The following is a 20,470-nucleotide window of genomic DNA, read 5'->3' on the forward strand; positions in this document are numbered from 1 at the left end:
GCAGTGAGGACGGAACGTTTGTTCTTAGCCCAGTTTCTCTGGGGTCCGCATATAACGAAGCACACCTTCCGGTCTGGAAAAAGAACATCAAGTCACGTCTTTTCCTGTTTTAACTCAGGTCAGTCATAGATATAGAAACCTAGATACCTCATTGGCCTCTGCAGTTCGCTGGAGCAACTCGTATCGCGGCCGCCATTTTCGCGTAGGCAAACGGACACTCAAAGTGACTACTGGCTAATCACAGCGCTCACAGCGCGTTGACTACTGGCCAATCACAGTGCGTCTTTTCTAAGACTTGTCAGAATCTAGTTGTCCCGCCCCCACCTGCCTCTGATTGGCCTACCGAACGCCCCCTTCTGTGACACACGCGGAAGCTTGCCTACAGCTTGCCTACGCGAAAATGGCGCCCGAGATACCAATGCCTCAGAGCCGAAGGAGGCGTCTACCTTTATATGTCTATGAGGTCAGTACAATCAAAGATTGTTAATTTAGCAAGATACACATTCTCCATTGGAGCCACTAGAGGCGAAGTAGTACACAAATCCTACAAATGGTCTCCTAAGTAGGCGTGGTTGTCTTCTCCCCCGACCATCACACCACACTCACCCTCGCCTCTTTTACATTACAGTCATTTAGCAGACGTGTTTATCCAAAGCGACTTACAATAAGTGCATTAGAGCTGCTATATGTTTGCAGTGCATTGTATTTGATGTGTTAACTTTGCTGTTGTAAATTCAATTTTGAGAATAAAGAAACATACATTGCCTTACGGTATAACGTTGCAATGGATCCCTTTTTATTGGTAGTAGTTATAGTTTCACATCCTTCAAAATTGTAGGTTAAAACAAACAAACACAAACTAAAGAGGATGTGTTTACACAAATTCAATCCTTGCTCTAATGCATGTCATTCTTAATCATTGCTGCAATTCACATTTTTGCCATTCATAATGTAATGCAAAGTTTTCATATTTGTTAAGGTTGAGGTGCCACAATGTTTGCATATTGCATGTGTTGACTGTGCATTCAATTCTAAAACTAGCACTCACTTCTAAAACTAGCACTATAGCCCTAGTTGAAATCTGGATTTAACCTGGATTTACTTTACTGCCATATTTCCAATTTTCAATACTTTTACTTCTACTCCACTACATTGCAGACGCAAATATTTTACTTACACACCAATCCAAATATTATGAACATTTTAGGTACTAGTTTATTTGTAAATTTGGATTATGATTACAAAACAACACATATACAATATATCAGCTATTTGAAAAATGTAACTGTGACATTTTGAGTCTTGGCCCATGAACTATACTAGCTTCTACCTACAAGAATCCTCAAAGCTTACTATGTAAACTTTGAAATACAATTAACAGTTTCCCTGCCTCCCTGCATGAGTTCTCATGTGTTTTTTCAGATCACCCTTTTCACCACAGCCTTTGCCACAAACTGTACATATAAAGGGTTTTTCCCCTGTGTGGGTCCTCATGTGTGTTTTTAGAGTACCCTTTAGACTAAAGCCTTTACCGCAAACAATGCAAGTAAAGGGCTTTTCCCCTGTATGAGACCTCATGTGTCGTTTAACCTGACCCTTTTGACGATAGCCTTTGCCACACACTGTACAAATAAAGGGTTTTTCCCCTGTATGAGTCCTCATATGCTCTTTAAGTGCACCGCTCCGACCACAGCCTTTGCCACAAACTGTACAGGTAAAAGGTTTTTCCCCAGTATGAGTCCTCATGTGTACTTTCAGCTCGTCCTTTCGACTGCAGCCTTTTCCACAAATTGTACAAATAAATGGTCTTTCCCCGGTATGTATCATCATGTGTCTTTTTAGATCACCAATGCAACCAAAGCCTTGCCTACAGACTGTACAAGCAAAAGGGCATTCCCCTGTATGAATCATCATGTGTCTATTTACACTTCCTTTACGACTAAAACTTTTGCTACAAACTGTACAATTAAAGTCTTTCTTCTCTATGTTATTCCCCATGCAGTGACTTCTTTTTTTCATCATGTGCCTCTTCAAATTGCCCTTACAATTAAAACTTTTGCTACAAAGTGTACACGCAAAGGGCTTTTCCCCTGTATGAGTCCTCATGTGTCGTGTTAACTCACCCATATGAGCACAGCCTTTGCCACAACGTGTACACGTAAAAGGCTTTACCCCAGTATGAATCATCATGTGTAGTTTTAGCACACTACTATTAACACAGCCTTTGCCACAAACTGTACAAATGAAGGGCTTTTCCCCTGTATGAGTCCTCATGTGTTTTTTTAGATCACCTGTTTGACTAAAGCCTTTGCCACAAACTGTACACGTAAAGGGCTTTTCCCCAGTATGGATTTTCATGTGTGAGTTCAGATTTCCCTGCACATTAAACATTTTACCACAAACTTTACAAGCAAAAGGCTTCTCCCCTGTATGGGTCAATGTGTGCCTCTTCAGATATGCCTTACGATCAAACATTTTGCCACAGACTGTACAACTAAAGTTTTTCTTCCCTGTGTGACTGCTCATGGAAGTGTGAGTTTGTTTTGATGGTTTCAGGCCCTGGGATAGCTTGTTGCTAAAAGACAATCTGTGTTCTTCTACATTTTGGGCCTTGTGTGATTTCAGTGTGTTTGAAGCCGACTGATCTGCCATCGTCTCCTCCCACTCATCACTGTCTTCAGTGTCAGATTCAGAACTGTGTGAAGAGAGGAGCCGGTCAATAGTTGATCGCGATGTTCCCCAGTTCTTTACGTAAGCTTGTGTTTTCATGTGTTCAGTTGAGGTGCTGGCTAGGGGCTCTGTCTCTCTGTTTTCATCACCATCTTCACTTTTCACTGCTAGTAATGTCGATGTTGACCCGTCAGCCTCCGCTGGTCTTTGAAGTAGCTCCTCCTGTTCTTCTTTAATCTGTGGAGGCTCCTGGACCAGACTAGGGCTCCTCCTCTCCTGCGGTTCAGGGGTAGCCTCCTCTTTACTCACAAGGACATCTAGGCAAAAGATACAATAAGTGAAAACATGAAATGATTAAACTGCACATTGGCACCTAAATCCAACACACCCATTATTAACCCTTTAAGACCGGGAACGCATCTGTGTCATTTTAAGATTTCTTTGGCTCTATAAAAATAGCAGATATACAAGTAGATCTGCTTTTTTTTTTTATTGTGAAAATGTGTGCTAATCTTTAGTTTGAATATATATATACTTTTTTAAACCAATTTTTTTTAACTCAAATCTTTGCTTCTGGGGATTTTACAAATGTCTTCTAAATCCTAACAGTTTTTTTTTTTATCCTAATTTCTTTTTTTTTGTACTTATGTTGCTATATTTTCAATGGTTTTCAAACTTTTTTCATGTCAAGGACCCCCAGAATAATATGTATTTGTCCGCGGACCCCCTCCCATCTAAAAATATTTTTTTCCAGGGACCCCCAGAAGCAAAGATTTGAGTTAAAAATGATTTGCACACATTTTCAAGATTTTTCTAAAAATAGCCAAAGAAATATTAAAATGACACACATGCGTTCCCTTCCCGGCCTTAAAGGGTTAAGTCTGTAAGGTCAGACTGATTCTGACAGTTTAGAACACACACAACCAAGTACTGTTAATATTTAAAAAAATGTCAACTTCCTGTAGATTTTTGCCAATTTCAAAAATTCCTTGTGAAGACTGTATAGATCGTCTTGTAAAACTGACTTGTGACTTCCATTGCCTGTTAATACATGTTTGCAGCTGCTAAATAAAATGATAAATGACCAAATAAGCAATACTGTGTTTGAATTATAAAGCCCGATTTATACTTCATCAGGATTACAGACTCAACAATTACAGATTGGCACAATTATAGTCTGGGAAATAATCACGGTTTAACGATAATTACAATTATGCATGAAGTATTATTATTCCACAACATCATGATGTATGAAATCACATGATCATTCCTGAATTAGAGGTTTCATTTTATTTCCCCCAGAAAATGTAATAGCTTTTCTATAGTAGTTGCCTTTCAAAACACAAATAATACAGAAGCCGCAAATAAATAAATAATACTAATTAACTCATTACGACCTGAGGCCAAAATATAAAAAAAAAACATTTTCACGATTTTTCAAAAACAACAGATCTACAAGCTCATAGCGCGAGTGCCGCGCGCTATGAGCTTGTATATCTGCTATTTTTGAATAGCCAAAGAAATCTAAAGTGACACAGATGCGTTCCAGGTCGTACCCTGACGTGGGCTGTCACAACAGAGGCGGCCCGGCCACGGTTATAACAAATCTAATGACCCATAACCCTTGAAAGTGTGTGTGTGTGTGTGTGGGGGGGGGTTTCAGGCGTTTTCAGGCCAAGGACCCCCTAGCTGAGAGAGCGATGAAGCGGGGACCCCCTCTATATTGTATGAAATTGTGTTTCAGATCAACTTTTGCTGCTCTTTTTTCCCTCTACACCTATAACTCTTTGCCAAAAATAGCCGATCTACAAGCTCACAACGCCTCGCGCTGCGAGGCGTTGTGAGCTTGTAGATCTGCTACTTTTGGCCAAAGTTCTCCTCAGAAAAGGGATGCTAGTGGTTCAAGTGGTTAATGTAAAAAAAAGAAAATCATATCACACAAAGATTTGGCGGACCCCCTGTAGTAACTCTGAGGACCCCCTAGGGGTCCCGGACCCGCTGTTGAAGACCCCTGCTTTAGCTGCAATGTTAACCCATTAACACCGGGAAGGGAACGCATCTGTGTCATTTTAAGATGTCTTTGGCTATTCAAAAAAAGCAGATGTACAAGCTCACAGCGCGGCACCGAGTGCCATGCTATGAGCTTGCAGATCTGCTTTTTATATATATATATATATATATATATATATATATATATATATATATATATATATATTTTTTTTTTTTTTTTTACTTGAATCTTTATTTATAATATATATATATATATATATATATATATATATATATATATATATATATATATATATATATATCTTTTTTTTTTACTTGAATCTTTGCTTGACACTGTAGTATGACGAAGTAGGGCATTCCAATTTACAAAAAAAAACTGTGGAGATACAAGGTTTCTGATGTCAGCAACGATATAGAATTACTGTCTGTTTATGTTACACACATTGTCAACTGTCAACACAGAGTCACATGACTTCAGCATGACACGCCGTTGCCACGGCAACGGGGTGGCATCTTCAATGTAAAATTCCAAAATGGCCGCCATGTGAATATGGTCTATCGCAAGCCCCCAGAACTACGGTAGAACAGTGAAGCGGCCAAGCCTGGTGGTCAAATCTGAGAATGCACTTAAAATGATACTGCGCGTGCATGCTCACGATGCGTCACGACCCCATGGAACCGATGGAATGGATCCATATTGGTTCCATGGAACCAATATTTCTTACTCCCGGGGTGATTCAAAACGCCACTGAGCACTGTAATAGAAATTAATAACTGGGGGCGGGGCAATCCACCCTCTAGATATATTAGAACTCTATGGTCTATCTATGGGCTGCCGTGCGCTTTTGAGATTTTCAAGCGGGCCCTGACCCAGAAGAGAACCATGTCTCAAAAATGTCTCGATATTATGGTGGGCCTATAACCATCTACGATAGGTATATAGGCTCTATTCACAGCAGCCATATTATGAAGACATTCACAGGTGTTACCAATGATACTAATGAAGGCTCTGTTCCATTCTGGTCACACAGAGTCAGGGTGCTGATATTGTGCATGTTGGCCCACTGGAAACACTCTGTTACACCAGTGGGTCTACAGTTGGGGTCCAGGGACCCTCATGGGCTTCCAAATGGCCCCTTACGGGAGTGTAACTCTGAGAGTGTACATTTGTACACTCTCAGAGTTATGGGGGTCGTGGAAACCACTGTGCTAGACTAAATGGAACAGAGCCTTCATTAGTGTCATTGGGCCGGATTCATAAAGGGATTTACGACCATATTTTGTACGTACCGGCATTTAGGACAAGTCGTACACATACACCTGATTCATAAAGATTTTTTGGTCTGTGTTTTGTGCGTCAGGTGCGCACGTTCTCACGTCACCCCCGAGGCAGTCTGGCCAGGGCTGAAATGTGCGTATGTCTTTAGAATGCTTTATTCTTCATGCCAAAATCAATCAATCAAACAGTGGCAAACCTCAAATAAAATATATATGTGCCCAACATTTGTCAACACATATATATAAAAAAATAAAAATAAATGTCAAACGATGTATTGCTTAGACATGATGTAGATTCCACCGCTTTTTATTTAATTTCTAGGCTATGAGTCGCATTTAGAGCTGAAAAGGTCCCTCAGTGTGTTTGCCAGCGGGCCATCTCAGCCAAAGTGTCACGTAATAATGAAAATAGGCTATCATGCCTTAATGAAACTGCGGAGGGACGGACTCACCTCCAGTGTCCGTGCCGCGGTATTAATTTGTAGGCTAATAGTCTACTGTAGGCTACTCTACTGTATATTGATCACATGAACGCCACACACAACAGCCAAATAAATATTACCATCTGATGAGGAAACTAATAGTGGATGAAATCTGTGTCCAGAAGATCTATTCCCCATTCCGACGTAGGACAGTGATATATTAATCAAAAAATAACTAATTTAATCAATAAGTAATCAATACGCTCTGGTCCATAATCGGATAGCAGCGTTCCACTTGTATGCTGGATTTCATCATCTTTTTACCTCGGTAAAGGTGCGCAATGTTCATTAGAAAAGGCTTATATAATATCCTTTCCACGTTTTATTAGCCTTTTATTTGGTAATGGGATTTAACCTTGTAAACTTCTTTATTCTCATTACACATGAGAGCATTTATTACGTGATCTGCTTCCAGACAGAACAGTAAGTTGTCAAGGCTATGCGACACCGCATCTGTTATCTTTAGACGAGAGACGGCAGAGTTGAACTTGCATCAGCGTTGCCAGATGTTGTGAGAGAAATAAGCAACCAGGTCTAGGAAAACAAGCCCAAAAGAAGCAACTGGCACTTAGGCCATTATAAGCACTTTAATTAAACCGTTGTGAGCTTGTAGATCTGCTTTTTTTTTTTAAATCGTGTAATAAAATGTGGAAGATTTGGACGATTTTTTAAACATTCTAACAACACAAATCTGCCTCCAGCTGGCACAAAACATTTTCAGATGGGGCTTATAGGGATAAATTAGCATACATATTAACTTGGGGGTCCATGACATGAAAATATTTGAGAACCACCGGTTAAAACAATTTAACAATTGTGAAGCAAGCCCAAATAACCAACTACACTTTAGAAACAAGCCCAAAAAAACGCATCCCACAGCTCCCAATATTTACAAGCAACTTTACAGAAAAATAAGTCCAAATTCGCTTATAATAAGCGGACATGGCAACACTGTTTGGCACGGTTCAGCACGGTGATGCTGTTGGATGCAAGTTGGATGCTGTTGGATGCAGCCTTCCAGAGAGTAATCATCACACCTGGTCATACACACTGGTCATACGCACGTCTCTGTCATATACGAACCGCTTTTTGAATTGCACGTTCGTTTGTGAGTACCAAAAATACGAACTCCTTTACGCACTTTATTTACACCATATTTATGACTCTCTTTATGAATCCGGCCCATTGGTAACACCTGTGAAGGAAGTGATAATATGGCTGCTGTGCATATTTGAAAATTGTATTGGTTTACAGCAGCCGGTTTTAATGACTGTGAGACATCCCGGCTTGCAAAGGCAAGCAGTGGAGGGACATTGTTTTCACAGCAAACAGATTCACTGATCTTTACATATCTCCTGTAAGAAAACGTTCATGTTTTGAAGATCAGCGATGATCTATGCCAGGGGTTCTCAACCTTTTCAGGCCGCGACCCCCAAAATAATTATATTATTTCCCGCGACCCCCCGCGTGCACGCGCGCGGTCCCGTTCGCGCGCGCAAAGGTTATTTAATTATAATAGGTTATTTGATAATTGTTTATTATCAAAACATTTTTGCAAAAAGTGGGTCAATTGAGTAAATTAACTGATAAAACATGAATTAATGATAACATATTTTGTTAAAAAATAAAAAAAAAACTTTTTTTTTTTTAAATTCACCCAAAAATATGGCGACCCCCCCAAATTATTTGGCGACCCCCCTGGGGGTTCTCAACCCCCAGGTTGAGAACCACTGATCTATGCTATTGATCGATCAAATGATCAAGAAGGGCTTTTTTTATATATCAATGAACGATTAACCACTTATGCCCCATTTCACACTTTGTCGCACAACGTATAAACCAGAGGTCTCACCAGAGTTCAGGCATGGAGGAGGTGGTGTGAACCGCACAGCATGATGGGTATTGGAGTCTTGTGTGAATTCCACACTAGGAATCTTACAGGGTAGAAAGCCTGGAAGAGAGGAACATTAACCCATTAAGACCTGAGGCGATTCTTTAAAAAAATCAACAGTTTTAGGAAAAAAATATAACATTTTTTTGTTCAAGATTCTTCAAAAATAGCACATCTACAAGCTCATAGCTGAAGCGTTTCACTGCTTCAGCCCAGCCCTGCACATGAACTCTGCAGCCGCACTGAGGCCCCTGCTGGAAAGCATCCCAGCCCAAACATTAACGTAACTAATAATTGGGCCGCGCGACCCGGAAATGACCGTAATAATCCTGAAACGGGAGCGAACATATCACACTGGCCCAGCGGCCCACCGGGCATTAGCCCGGTACGCCAAATGGCCAGTCCGCCGCTGACAGCAGCCATATTGTAAGACATTCACAGGTGTTACCAATGATACTAATGAAGGCTCTGTTCCATTCTGGTCAGACGGAGTCAGGGTGCTGATATTGTGCATGTTGGCTCACTGGAAACACTCCCAAATGGCCCTTTACGGGTGTGTAACTCTGAGAGTGTACAAATGGAACCAAATGGACCCTTACGGGTCCATTTGGTTCCATTGTACACTCTCACAGTTATGGGGGTCGTGGAAATCTGAAATTAAAAAATCTGAGAACTACTGTGCTACACTAAATGGAACAGAGCCTTCATTAGTATCACTGGTAACACCTGTGACGGAAGTGATAATATGGCTGCTGTACATAGAGCCTATTTACAATACAAAAATCTGAGCATGAAATACAGAGAATGACAAAAAGAGTCCACATTTACACTAAGCTAGTGTGCAACATCACATACCATAGTCTCGTGCTTTGTTAATTGCCTCATTTAGTCTCTTCTGTTGTAGCAAACACACACCTACAAGAGAAACAAAATGAGGGAAGTGTTTGATTGTTCTATATCAATCAAATCGCCTCGTTCGTTCTCATATAACATTTAGCCATGTGTTAACACTGGAACTAAAATCTATTAAAGAAAACAGGTGTGAAGTAAGTGGTGTGTTTGAGTGTGTGCTGGTATTCAGACGGTACTACTCTATTTGTGTGTGCTGGTTTTACATTGAGTAATCTAAATGTAAAAACATCCCATAATCTCAACGTAAAAACATCCCATAATATCAATTAAAAAAAAACCATCCCATTATATAGCTCCTGTGTGTGTGTGTGTGTGTGTGTGTGTGTGTGTGTGTGTGTGTGTGTGTGTGTGTGTGTGTGTGTGTGTGTTCAAATGCTCAGAACCTCAAAACCTGGCCAGCACTGGAAGCACGCACGCACGCACACACACACACACACACACACACACACACACACACACACACACACACACACACACACACACACACACACACACACACACACACACACACACACACACACACACACACACAGAAGCGGCCTGCATAGAAATCTGTGTGTACCTGTTTGAGTGTGGTCATACACCATCCCAGTGTATGGATTCATGAACTGTTCCAACAACTTCACATTCTGTGGAATGAGGAATATGATTTAGGTTAAAACCCTAATATTTGAAAAGGAAGGAAAACCATAACGTGTACACAGACTCATCGCACTGCATGTTCCTCTTGTTCATACTAAGATGAAGCGCTATGGACTGTTTTGATTTGTGTACATTTTACAGTAAACCACTTAAGCCCTATTAACTCATTCAGTGCCATTGACGTCTGCGACGTCCACTTTTTCAAAAGCCCAGAGCGCCATTGACGTCTAAGACGTCCAAACTATGTGTTCAGTGTTTACCACGATGGCGGTCTTGCGCATCCTATGAGCCACCATTTCAGGCACCGAGGCAGAGAGATCTAGAGATCACATGATCACAACATGTTATGTTTCATCTGCTTCCTGGTTAGCGTCTGTCAGACAATCAGCTGTAACTCCAGTTGCTTTTCCCCCCCTGCATTATTGGCCAGACACGCTGTTTTCAATGTGAAAGTGGAAGTGAAAGGCAAGTTGGGGTGAACATGTTTTTTTTTTCTGTAGAAGCTCAGTGAAAGCCCCTGTGATTACCAACCATCAGAGGATCAATCATACTAAAGATACATATGCTGTGACTACTTAAAAAGGTAAGATAATTAAAAATGTCTGGCACTCTGCTATTATCGTTTTATTTACTTGGCAATATATCCGTTAAAAGCAGAAGAAAAAAAACAAAAAAAGATTTGGGGACACGCCCAAAATAGGGACACCAGGGTTAACATGGTTTTAAAAAGTCATGGCACCAAAATAATGACAGTAACACGATTGCAATAATTGTGATATTAACATACCTGATGGTGGATGACGATGCTTGGATCCCTGCAAATTGGACATGGGTTCTCGCAGATTTCGCCTCCCATCTAAACAAGATGACAGAAGAATGAATGACTCCATGTCATGTTCAGATAATATCCAACACATCATTTGCAACATATCGCTGATCAGAGCAATGGCCACTGAGTTATGGCCATTTGAAGCGTGCCAACTCGCAAGTCCGGCGACGCTATGGCTGCCTACAGGCAAGCGTGTCTGTGGATTCGTCTATAGGCCATGGGTGGGCAACTTTGATGATGGAGAGGGCCGCTATATTTCCACACTCACTCCAGAGGGCCACATTGCATATACTGTCTCTTCGTATTTAAACGCCATTCAATGTCACACAAAAGTAGCAAAAATAGCCGATCTACAAGCTCAAAGCGTGTTTGCGTTTTGAGCTTGTAGATCTTTTTTTTTTTTTTTTTTATCCAGAATTTTTTTTTTTGCAGCAAAAATAGCTGCATCCAAAAATAGCTGATCCGATTCAAAAGCGGCAAAACTTGCCGATCTACAAGCTCAAAACGCTATTTTTGAATTGGAATCCAGAATTTATTTTGCCTTTTCTGTCTGAACTTAAATACAAATACATTGGACATAAAAAAAGACAATATAATTGTAATACTAGTCATTAAGCTACTAATATAGACTGAAGCGGGTCTTGTTTGCATGTTTGTAATTGTAACAGCTGAAATCAATAATATATCAGTAGGCCTATTCCAATACTAAGCTGTGGGCCGCATTAAGTGATTGTGGGGGCCGCATGTGGCCCCTGGGCCGACAGTCACCCATGTATGCTATAGGCAATTGTAATATAGGATATTCACCTGTTTCCTAGGCTTTTCACTTCCTGTGTGTGTTCCACTTCCTGTCGATTTGATACAATGAAATCCAATGAAACTGGTCAGATGACTAATGATATCCAATGAAATCCGACAGGAAGTTGAAAACACACAGCCTAGGAAACAGGTGAATAGGCTGACTCAAAACGATGTATTCTTACAATGCAATCCTTGCGTGTCTTCTGTGGGGGGATGAAGCCTCCTTTGTGGTGTCTCTCGTCAGTCCACACTGGACTGGTTCCATAGCGCTCAATATATTCTACATAAGAAACAAAAGTGGGGGTCATTAAGGCAACAAGATCCAATTGATTTAACCCATTAAAACTGCGAACGCATCTTTGTAACCACTTCAACCATTATTTTATACTTTGGCTATTCAAAAATAGCAGATCTACAAGCTCATAGCACGACACCGAGAGCCGCACCATGAGCTTGCAGATCTGCTATTTTTTGGAAAAATCATGGAAAATGTGTGAAAATCTTTGAATATGTATGTATATTTTTAAAGCAACAATTTTTACTCAAATCTTTGCTTCTGGGGATTCTGTCTTCTAAATCCTAACAAAAATCCTGAGAAAAAAACTTGCTATAATATCAGTGGTTTTCAAACTTTTTCATGTCAAGGACCCCAAAATGATATGTATTTGGCCACGGATACGTGCCCTTGTATATCTGCTATTTTTGAATAGCCAAATATATCTAAAATGACACAGATGCGTTGCCTTCCCGATCTTAATGGGCTAAGAGACTATCTGTGACATGTTCATATGTGTATGTGCAGTGAAAACAAATTGTGTAATATGCAGATCCCTCTGAACAGTGTTACTAGTACAAGTAGTATATACAGTAACAGTAGTAAAAATGATATACAAGTAAGGTATATCAAATAAAATGTTATAATATGAGTAAGTAACTTTGTGACTACGTAATAAGTGTAATAACTGTGTGCAAATACAGCATCAGTATATAGCATACACAGTGAGTGATGTATTGAATGACCATATATAGATTCCACAAATATGGATTCCAACTCCTTTTTAAATGGCTACAGAGCTATTTGTATGACCGGAAATAATATGTAATCCCATTTTTATACAATTGGCTTATTTGAATTTACTAGATTAGATTCAGTCCGCTATAGACCATATTCACACGGCGGCCATGTTTCTATGAAGTCAATGAAAGTAGCCACCCCGGGTGGCGGCACTTTCAATGTTAAATTCCAATATGGCCGCCGTGTGAATATGGTCTATAGGCTCTATTCACAGCAGCCATATTATGAAGACATTCACAGGTGTTACCAATGATACTAATGAAGGCTCTGTGCCATTCTGGTCAAACAGAGTCAGGGTGCTGATATTGTGCATGTTGGCTCACTGGAAACACTCTGCTACACCAGTGGGTCTACAGTTGGGGTCCAGGGACCCTCATGGGCTTCCAAATGGCCCCTTACAGGTTTGTAACTCTGAGAGTGTACGTACAAATGGAACCAAATGGACCCGTAAGGGTCCATTTGGTTCCATTTGTACACACTCAGAGTTATGGGGGTCGTGGAAACCACTGTGCTACACTAAATGCAACTGAGCCTTCATTAGTATCATTGGTAACACCTGTGAAGGAAGTGATAATATGGCTGCTGTGCATAGAGCCTATTGCGGCCTTCAAATCTAGTCCTACATTGCGCTGATCAGAGAAAAGGTCATAGAATTATGGCCACATGTCATGGAGTGTAAAACACTGCATTAACACTGCTCTAGCGCCTCATATGTGGGTTTGTTGGTGTGACCCCAGACCCCTGAACATTGTTTGTGCAAGGTTGATGTGGATAGGCTCTATGCACAGCAGCCATCAGGGTTGGGAAGTAACGGATTACATGTAAAACCGTTACGTAATCAGAGTAAAAAAAAAAACGTAACGGTAACGTCTTAGAGTACATTTTAAAATGTGTAATCTGGATTACAGTAACGGGGGTGTTGTAACGGGCGTTACAGGAGGATTACATTCTCCCCTTCCCCTCATTAATTTTAAAAACAAGTTATAAATTATCATAACACCAAACAAACACCTGCAAGAGCGCACACGGCAGCGCACAGACTGCAGTGGATTGGAGTTGAGCGCAGCACGCAGCTCTCTGTGTAAAATCCTCACAGTGAGACTGGAGGCTGCTGCTGCGTCAACAGCGGTGTTGCCAGACTTTGCGAGAGAAATAAGCAAACAGGTCTATGAAAACAAGCCCAAAAGAAGCGACTATAAAAGGCCACATGAGCACTTCAAAGCTATGTCGTCCATTAAACAATGTGCATATTTATATATGTTGGCTATTTGAAAATAGACGATCTACAAGCTCACAACCGTTCTACCATTATTTACAAGCAACTTCAGAAAAATTTGCCCAAAGTGGCTTATAATAATCAGACTAGGCAACACTGCAGACATCGTGGCTCTCTTTTTCGTCCTCTTTGCAGTGATGTTCCTGCATAAAAGCCTTTACTCTTAACCTTAAACTGATCAGATGGTTTGGTTATTTTATGTTATTTTATGTGCCTATGTATAGCCTTAGGGAATATAGGCTGTGCCTGTAATTTTATTTATTTTATCTAGCCTATGTATAGCCTTAGGGAAGGGAACAGAGGCTGTAAAAGGCTGTAACCCTAACCCTAAACTAAAGGCATAGTGTCTTTTTATTAAAGGATATGCATTTTATTAGGTTTTATTTATTTTTTGTAAAGGTCAAATAAAATGAGGATTTCTATTTAAAGAGTAGCCTACGGTATAAATATAATTGTATAGAGCTGAGTTCTTTGAGTCTTTACTGTCTAGTCAATGTTTTAAGTGTGTCAGCCAGGAATGTCAAAAAGAGATTTTATTTGCCAGTTTGACCACAAATGGATGGAGTTTAGATCCCATAGGGACGGTTGTGTTATTGTCTCCGCCAGGCCGAAGGCATGGTGGAGAGTATGTTTTCGTTTGATTTCCTTTGGTTCCACCAAGCTAACATTGGTCAAGCTTCACGTGACACGTGACAATATGTTGAAAGGGTGTGCTTTGATTGGCTAGCGAGACGCATGACGAAATACATACCTAAAAATAGGTGAGTCACTTCGAAACATTGCATTGCATGTTTCGAAGTGACATCAGCGCCATCAGCCAAGCTAACATTTAGTCAGGAGATATTAGCAGAAAAAGTTCCAATCTTGGAATAAATTCCTTACCAAAAATCCTCACCAATGTGGGTCTGCTGGCGGAGACTTGTGCTCCGAGGAGCACATTTTCTAGTTTAAAATGAGCCAATGAGTTGTTTGTCAAACAATCAAAATGGTACTGTAGGTCAAGATGCATTTTCTTATGATCTGTTAATAGTTGACACAATGACTCTACAGTAATTTAACTGTTCAGAGAGGTCAAATTTTTAACAACTAAATGACCTTAACCATATTTCTGTTGTCCTTATCGTAATTTCATTGGCTCAACATTCTTGTCTATCAATGGTAAAACTTGTATTATATAATTAAATAGAGTTTTGCTTAAAAGTAATCCAAAAGTAACTGAAAGTAACTAGTAGTTACTTTTTAAATGGAGTAATCAGGATTACGTTACTGACTACATTTTTTAGCAAGTAACTTGTAACTGTAGGGGATTCCTTTTTAAAAGTAACCCTCCCAACCCTGGCAGCCATATTGTGAAGACATTCACAGGTGTTACCAATGATACTAATGAAGGCTCTGTTCCATTTAGTGTAGCACAGTGGTTCTCAGATTTTTCAATTTCCACGACCCCCATAACTCTGAGAGTGTAAAAATTTAACCAAATGGACCCGTAAAGGTCCATTTGGTTCCATTTGTACACTCTCAGAGGTACATAAGGGGCCATTTGGAACCCCCTTAAGGAACCGTGAGGGTCCCTGGACCCAAATGTTAGAGCCACTTGGTGTAGCAGAGTGAGTCAACATGCACAATATCAGCACCCTGACTCTGTTTGACCAGAATGGAACAGAGCCTTAATTAGTATCATTGGGAACACCTGTGAATGTCTTCACAATATGGCTGCTGTGCATAGCGTATAGAAAAAAGGGTCCCTCTGTGGAATTTTCAGTTTGCAAATGGATATCTGTCACATGACATTACTGGAATGTTGTTACGGTGATAGCCCTACTACAGAATAGAATTAAAGACTGAAAAAAAGACAAAGAAAGAGAGGGAGATAATGAAACTTACTGAGGTCCGGGTGGTCTTCAGGTTCCTGTTTAATAGAAACAGTCGTGGCTTGCTCTAGAGAACTCATCTTCACCTGCAGGCTGGACTCACACACACTGGTCTGAAAATGAAGGAATAAAATTCAGACTTAAGGTCGTAACACACGGCAAGCAGTCCACGCACGCGTTGCCGCTCGGATGAGTGGTGATCGCGCAGCGATCATTGTCGTTTTGTCCTCCTGCGCGGTGTGGAGAAACCAAAAGCTCACCACAATCCAGCTCTTGCCACCCGCGTGCGCACACACGCAAACATTTCACAAACATTGGACAACCAAGAATACATCTGGCTTTATTCAATCGGAGGATAAAGTGACACAAGCCTGCCTCAAACAAGAAGAGCACATCTTAACCACATATGGGTGGAATTTACGAGCTACTCGTAACTATATTATAGTCACAGCTCATGATTTTTTAATATCATATTGTGGACTTATTGTGATATTAATGTACCGTGCGCACGCACACCATGGTAGTACCCCTATTTTTCCATACTTTAATAACTAACTTACTGTGTTTAATTTTATTCATATAAGATGCATTCAAATGAATGCTCGTCCCATGTATAAGAATGATTATAATGTGTTTTATTACAGGTTGTTGAGCGTTGAACAATCTGTCTCTGTTGTCACAAGTGTTACCAAGTTACCCACATCACAATCAATAATTACTGCTATGTACTGCTTTTTGGGTTTAGGGCCCGTACTTCCACTTAAAAGGATGACTTCACCCCTTTTCAACCTGTCTTCATACAATAGGCTCTATGCACAGCAGCCATATTATCACTTCCTTCACAGGTGTCACCAATGCTACTAATGAAGGCTCTGTTCCATTTTAGTGTAGCACAGTGGTTCTCAGATTTTTCCACGACCCCCATAACTCTGAGAGTGTACACATGGAACCAAATGGACCCTTACGGGTCCATTTGGTTCCATGTGTACACTCTCAGAGTTACACACCCGTAAAGGGCCATTTGGGAGTGTTTCCAGTGAGCCAACATGCACAATATCAGCACCCTGACTCTGTCTGACCAGAATGTAACAGAGCCTTCATTAGTATCATTGGTAACACCTGTGAATGTCTTACAATACGGCTGCTGTGCATGGAGCCTATTGGTCCTCACTAATGCTCATTGTAATATGGTTTAAGAAAATTCTACTCGGTCTGTGTCTCATGGGAGGGCTGTGGACACTTCAGAAACATGCCTACTGTATAGTGACATCATCGTTAGGCAGGTATTTCAAACAAGATAGATACAGTAGATAGATAGATAGATAGATAGATAGATAGATAGATAGATAGACTTTTTCTGTAAAGCACTTTAGTCCATGAGCCAGAGCCCCAAAATTGAGCAATGATTATCGAAAGAGTGGGCAAAACCAAACCTATATTAAATTGTTCATAGGGTCAATAGGAGTAATTAAATATATGATAACCTTTCCACAGGAGTAGCTTTTTCATGGTTATCACACATTTTGTTAGTTTCCCCATACGTACATGACAGGTGAAAAAATGTCAAAATTTAAAAAAGAGTTATCATAATGAAACTTCCTGAGTTGATTACTTACATGAAGACAATGATTTATCGTATTACAAGTTTACTGAAATTGTATATTTAAATATGCAAATTAGGCATTAGGAAAAGATGCCCACATTTGCATAACTTTCCAGAATCAACATTGGAACATTGGACAAAGCCAGAGTCAACATACTTATTTCATTTTGTTAAGATGTTGGAGTCAAAGGTTTTTAACGAGGGAATATTCAATAGCTGGCTCAATTTTGGGGCTCTGGCGCATGGACTAAATGCACAATTTGCATATTTAAATATACAATTTCAGAAAACTTGTAATACGATAAATCATTGTCTTCATGTAAGTAATCAACTCAGGAAGTTTCATTATGATAACTCTTTTTTAAATTTTGTAATTTTTTTCACCTGTCATGTACGTATGGGGAAAATAACAAAATGTGTGATAACCATGAAAAAGCTACTCCTGTGGACAGGTTATCATATATTTATTTACTCGTATTGACCCTATGAACAATTTAATATAGGTATGGTTTTGCTCACTCTTTCGATAATGAAATCTTGTCTGGCTCATGGACTACTTTTGTAGTACCATCTGAATACAGCAGCACCCTCTGCTGTATTCACATCACATAGAGTAGTACCATCTGAACACCAGCGCCCACACATCAAATAGAATAGTACCAAATGAACACCGGCACAAACTCAAACAGAGTAGTACTGCCTGAATACTGGCACACACACATCAAAAGCGGGCTATGCACCGCTTACTCACACTGGGTGTGATTTCTCTTTTCTGTAAAGTCGCTTATACATATTGGTAGTTCCGGGTTGCAGCTTTTGATGCTATATGTATATTAAAGGGACATTTCACCGATTTTGCAACTAGATCTTCTTTTTACTGAAGTTTAGGACTCAAGAAACATGATCCTGGGGTTGTTTTGTGTATAATCTGAGCCCGCCCCGAATTGGGCGGGCGCGCGGGCAGGGACTCCTTTCCTCTACAATAGAAGAGTTAGGACGTCGCATTCTAATCCAGCCCGAATACCCAATTTCAGCACCGGCCTCAGTGGCGCACCTCGCTAATCATTGGACTACCGATCCATTACCTCTGGGAGTCTGGGTTCGACTCCCGCTTGGGACAATACTTTTTCAAACAACCTCGGACAATTTTTTTCGCCGATAAAGTATAGTTTTGGACCATGACGGAGGCGCGCCGACTCAGCAGACTCAGCCGACTCAGCAGGTCTGCTAGTCGACTAAGCGCCGTCCGAGTTATGTACCGATAGGCACAGAATCGTAAATGATGTTGTGGGGACTGCGTTTGCCCCAACTGCCACACTCACTGCACTAACTTAGCCCGCCAGCCCCGCCCCCTTGTGCCTTCAACAGCCAGGTAGAAGCCCGTTCGCGTCCGTAACACTTTGTTCAACCTTCTTTCCCCACTCGGCCACTCCCATTAGCTGCGGCCAGCGGGCAACCCCCCTTGCAGAGTGAGACATTACTTTACCTGAGTTATCTTCTGATAGTTGTACTTGAATGTTGACATGAAATAATAATCCTGTGTAATGTTTCATAAGCGCAAGTGTGAAAAAAAAAATACAGGGTGGAGTGGCAGCGCTGGTAAACAATCACCGTCGCGAAAGGCTAGGATCACAATACCAAGGATTCGACAGTGATGTCACTACTATGCGACACGGAAGTAGAACTGCATAAAGATACCAAGGATTTGTCAGTGATATGACATCACTAACGAATCCTTGGAACATATATGTAACTAGATGAACGTGTGCGAGGTACACGTTCTTCAGCCAGTGTTGCCAGATATTGTGAGAGAAATAAGCAACCAGGTATATGAAAACAAGCCCAAAAGAAGATAACTAGGCCAAGAGCACTTTACCTAGACATGGGATATTATATATTTGAAAATTGCTGATCTACAAGCTCACAACGCTTCGCGACCCATTGTGAGCTTGTAGATCTGCTATTTACAAAAAAATCTTGAGGGGGGAAAAAGTGCAAAATGTGTAATATTTTTGACACATATTTGTTAGGGGCTGGCACAAATTATAATTTCAGATGGGGGTCTGTGGAAAAATACATGAACATGTTTGAGAACCACTGGTTTAAACAACAATCAAAACATTTGGAAATATGCCCAAATATCAACTACATTTTAGAAAGAAGCCGCTTATAATAAGCAGACATGGCAACATTGGCATGCTGTTTTTATGTTGTTGTTGGAGATCACACCCACATGCAAACTCCCCTGCCACAAGGAGGGGCAGTGCACCAAAGCAATATGGTAATTGTAGTAATGCAGCTGTCCAGTTAAACCCTAAACACACAGATTTCATTATTTTTCTGGCCATAGGGTGCACATTTTAAATTGTGCTACTGTTCTACTACAAATGCTATTACCATTGAGTGATTGCAGTTTCTTCCAGGGGTGAAATGCTCCTTTAACTCATTTTGCTGGGGACCCTGTGTGTGTGTGCGTGCGTGCGTGCGTGCGTGCGTGCGTGCGTGTGTGCGATGATGCGGCCTATAGTCACTTCTTTTGGGCTTATTTTCGTCGACCTGGCCGCTTGTTTCTGTTGCATAATCTGGCAACCCTGCCTACAATGTGATTGTAGTACAATCACATCATAACAATTACCTTTAAGGTACAGGCCTACAGTATTGTGATGTAGTACACTAGTTATAACATGGCATAGACCTACAACATTGTGTCATTTATCTAACTTGATGGGAATCGTTAAGTTGAGCTAACTGGGTAGCCACAGTGCTAGAGTGAATGCAATCAAAGAGGATTCATCAAGGAATCTTTCATCACATACCAAGTTCCATCGCTGCTCTGTTGTTGACTTTAAAACCCCTAAAGAGCAGCATCAGCTTTTGATGAAACACTCCGTGAGATGAAGGCTAGCAGCCAGTTAGTCTTCTCCGTTTCTTCTCTGTGAAAACACCATGAGAAGTCTTTACAGTCTGTGGCTGCAGCCTGTCAACACACACGTTAAAGCAAAGCATCAAACTACACACTATAACAACACACTACACTTCCTGTCTGCGATTTCACAATAAAACCTCTGGGAAGCTGAGCCACGTGAGAGCTTAAAGTTTAAACGCAAAAGACCGACGGTCCATTAGCAGC

At 40.7% G+C, this 20,470-nt stretch overlaps 1 protein-coding gene across 1 annotated transcript; it reads right to left on the reverse strand.

Annotated features, from left to right (window-relative positions):
- Nucleotides 1–807: 807 nt before the first annotated feature.
- LOC311046317 (uncharacterized protein) lies at nucleotides 808–20,245 on the reverse strand. The gene is made up of 8 exons (XM_084058549.1): nucleotides 20,157–20,245; nucleotides 15,751–15,850; nucleotides 11,698–11,795; nucleotides 10,673–10,741; nucleotides 9,806–9,872; nucleotides 9,187–9,246; nucleotides 8,293–8,391; nucleotides 808–2,987 (listed from the first exon to the last, which is right to left on the reverse strand). The coding sequence occupies exons 2-8, from the start codon at nucleotides 15,815–15,817 to the stop codon at nucleotides 1,375–1,377; spliced, it is 2,073 nt and encodes a 690-aa protein (XP_083914675.1). The 5' UTR covers nucleotides 15,818–15,850; nucleotides 20,157–20,245; the 3' UTR covers nucleotides 808–1,374.
- Nucleotides 20,246–20,470: the final 225 nt, after the last annotated feature.

This window comes from Gymnoscopelus microlampas (assembly GCF_963454915.1).
Source record: "Gymnoscopelus microlampas genome assembly, chromosome: 5".
In the NCBI taxonomy this organism is placed as follows: domain Eukaryota; kingdom Metazoa; phylum Chordata; class Actinopteri; order Myctophiformes; family Myctophidae; genus Gymnoscopelus; species Gymnoscopelus microlampas.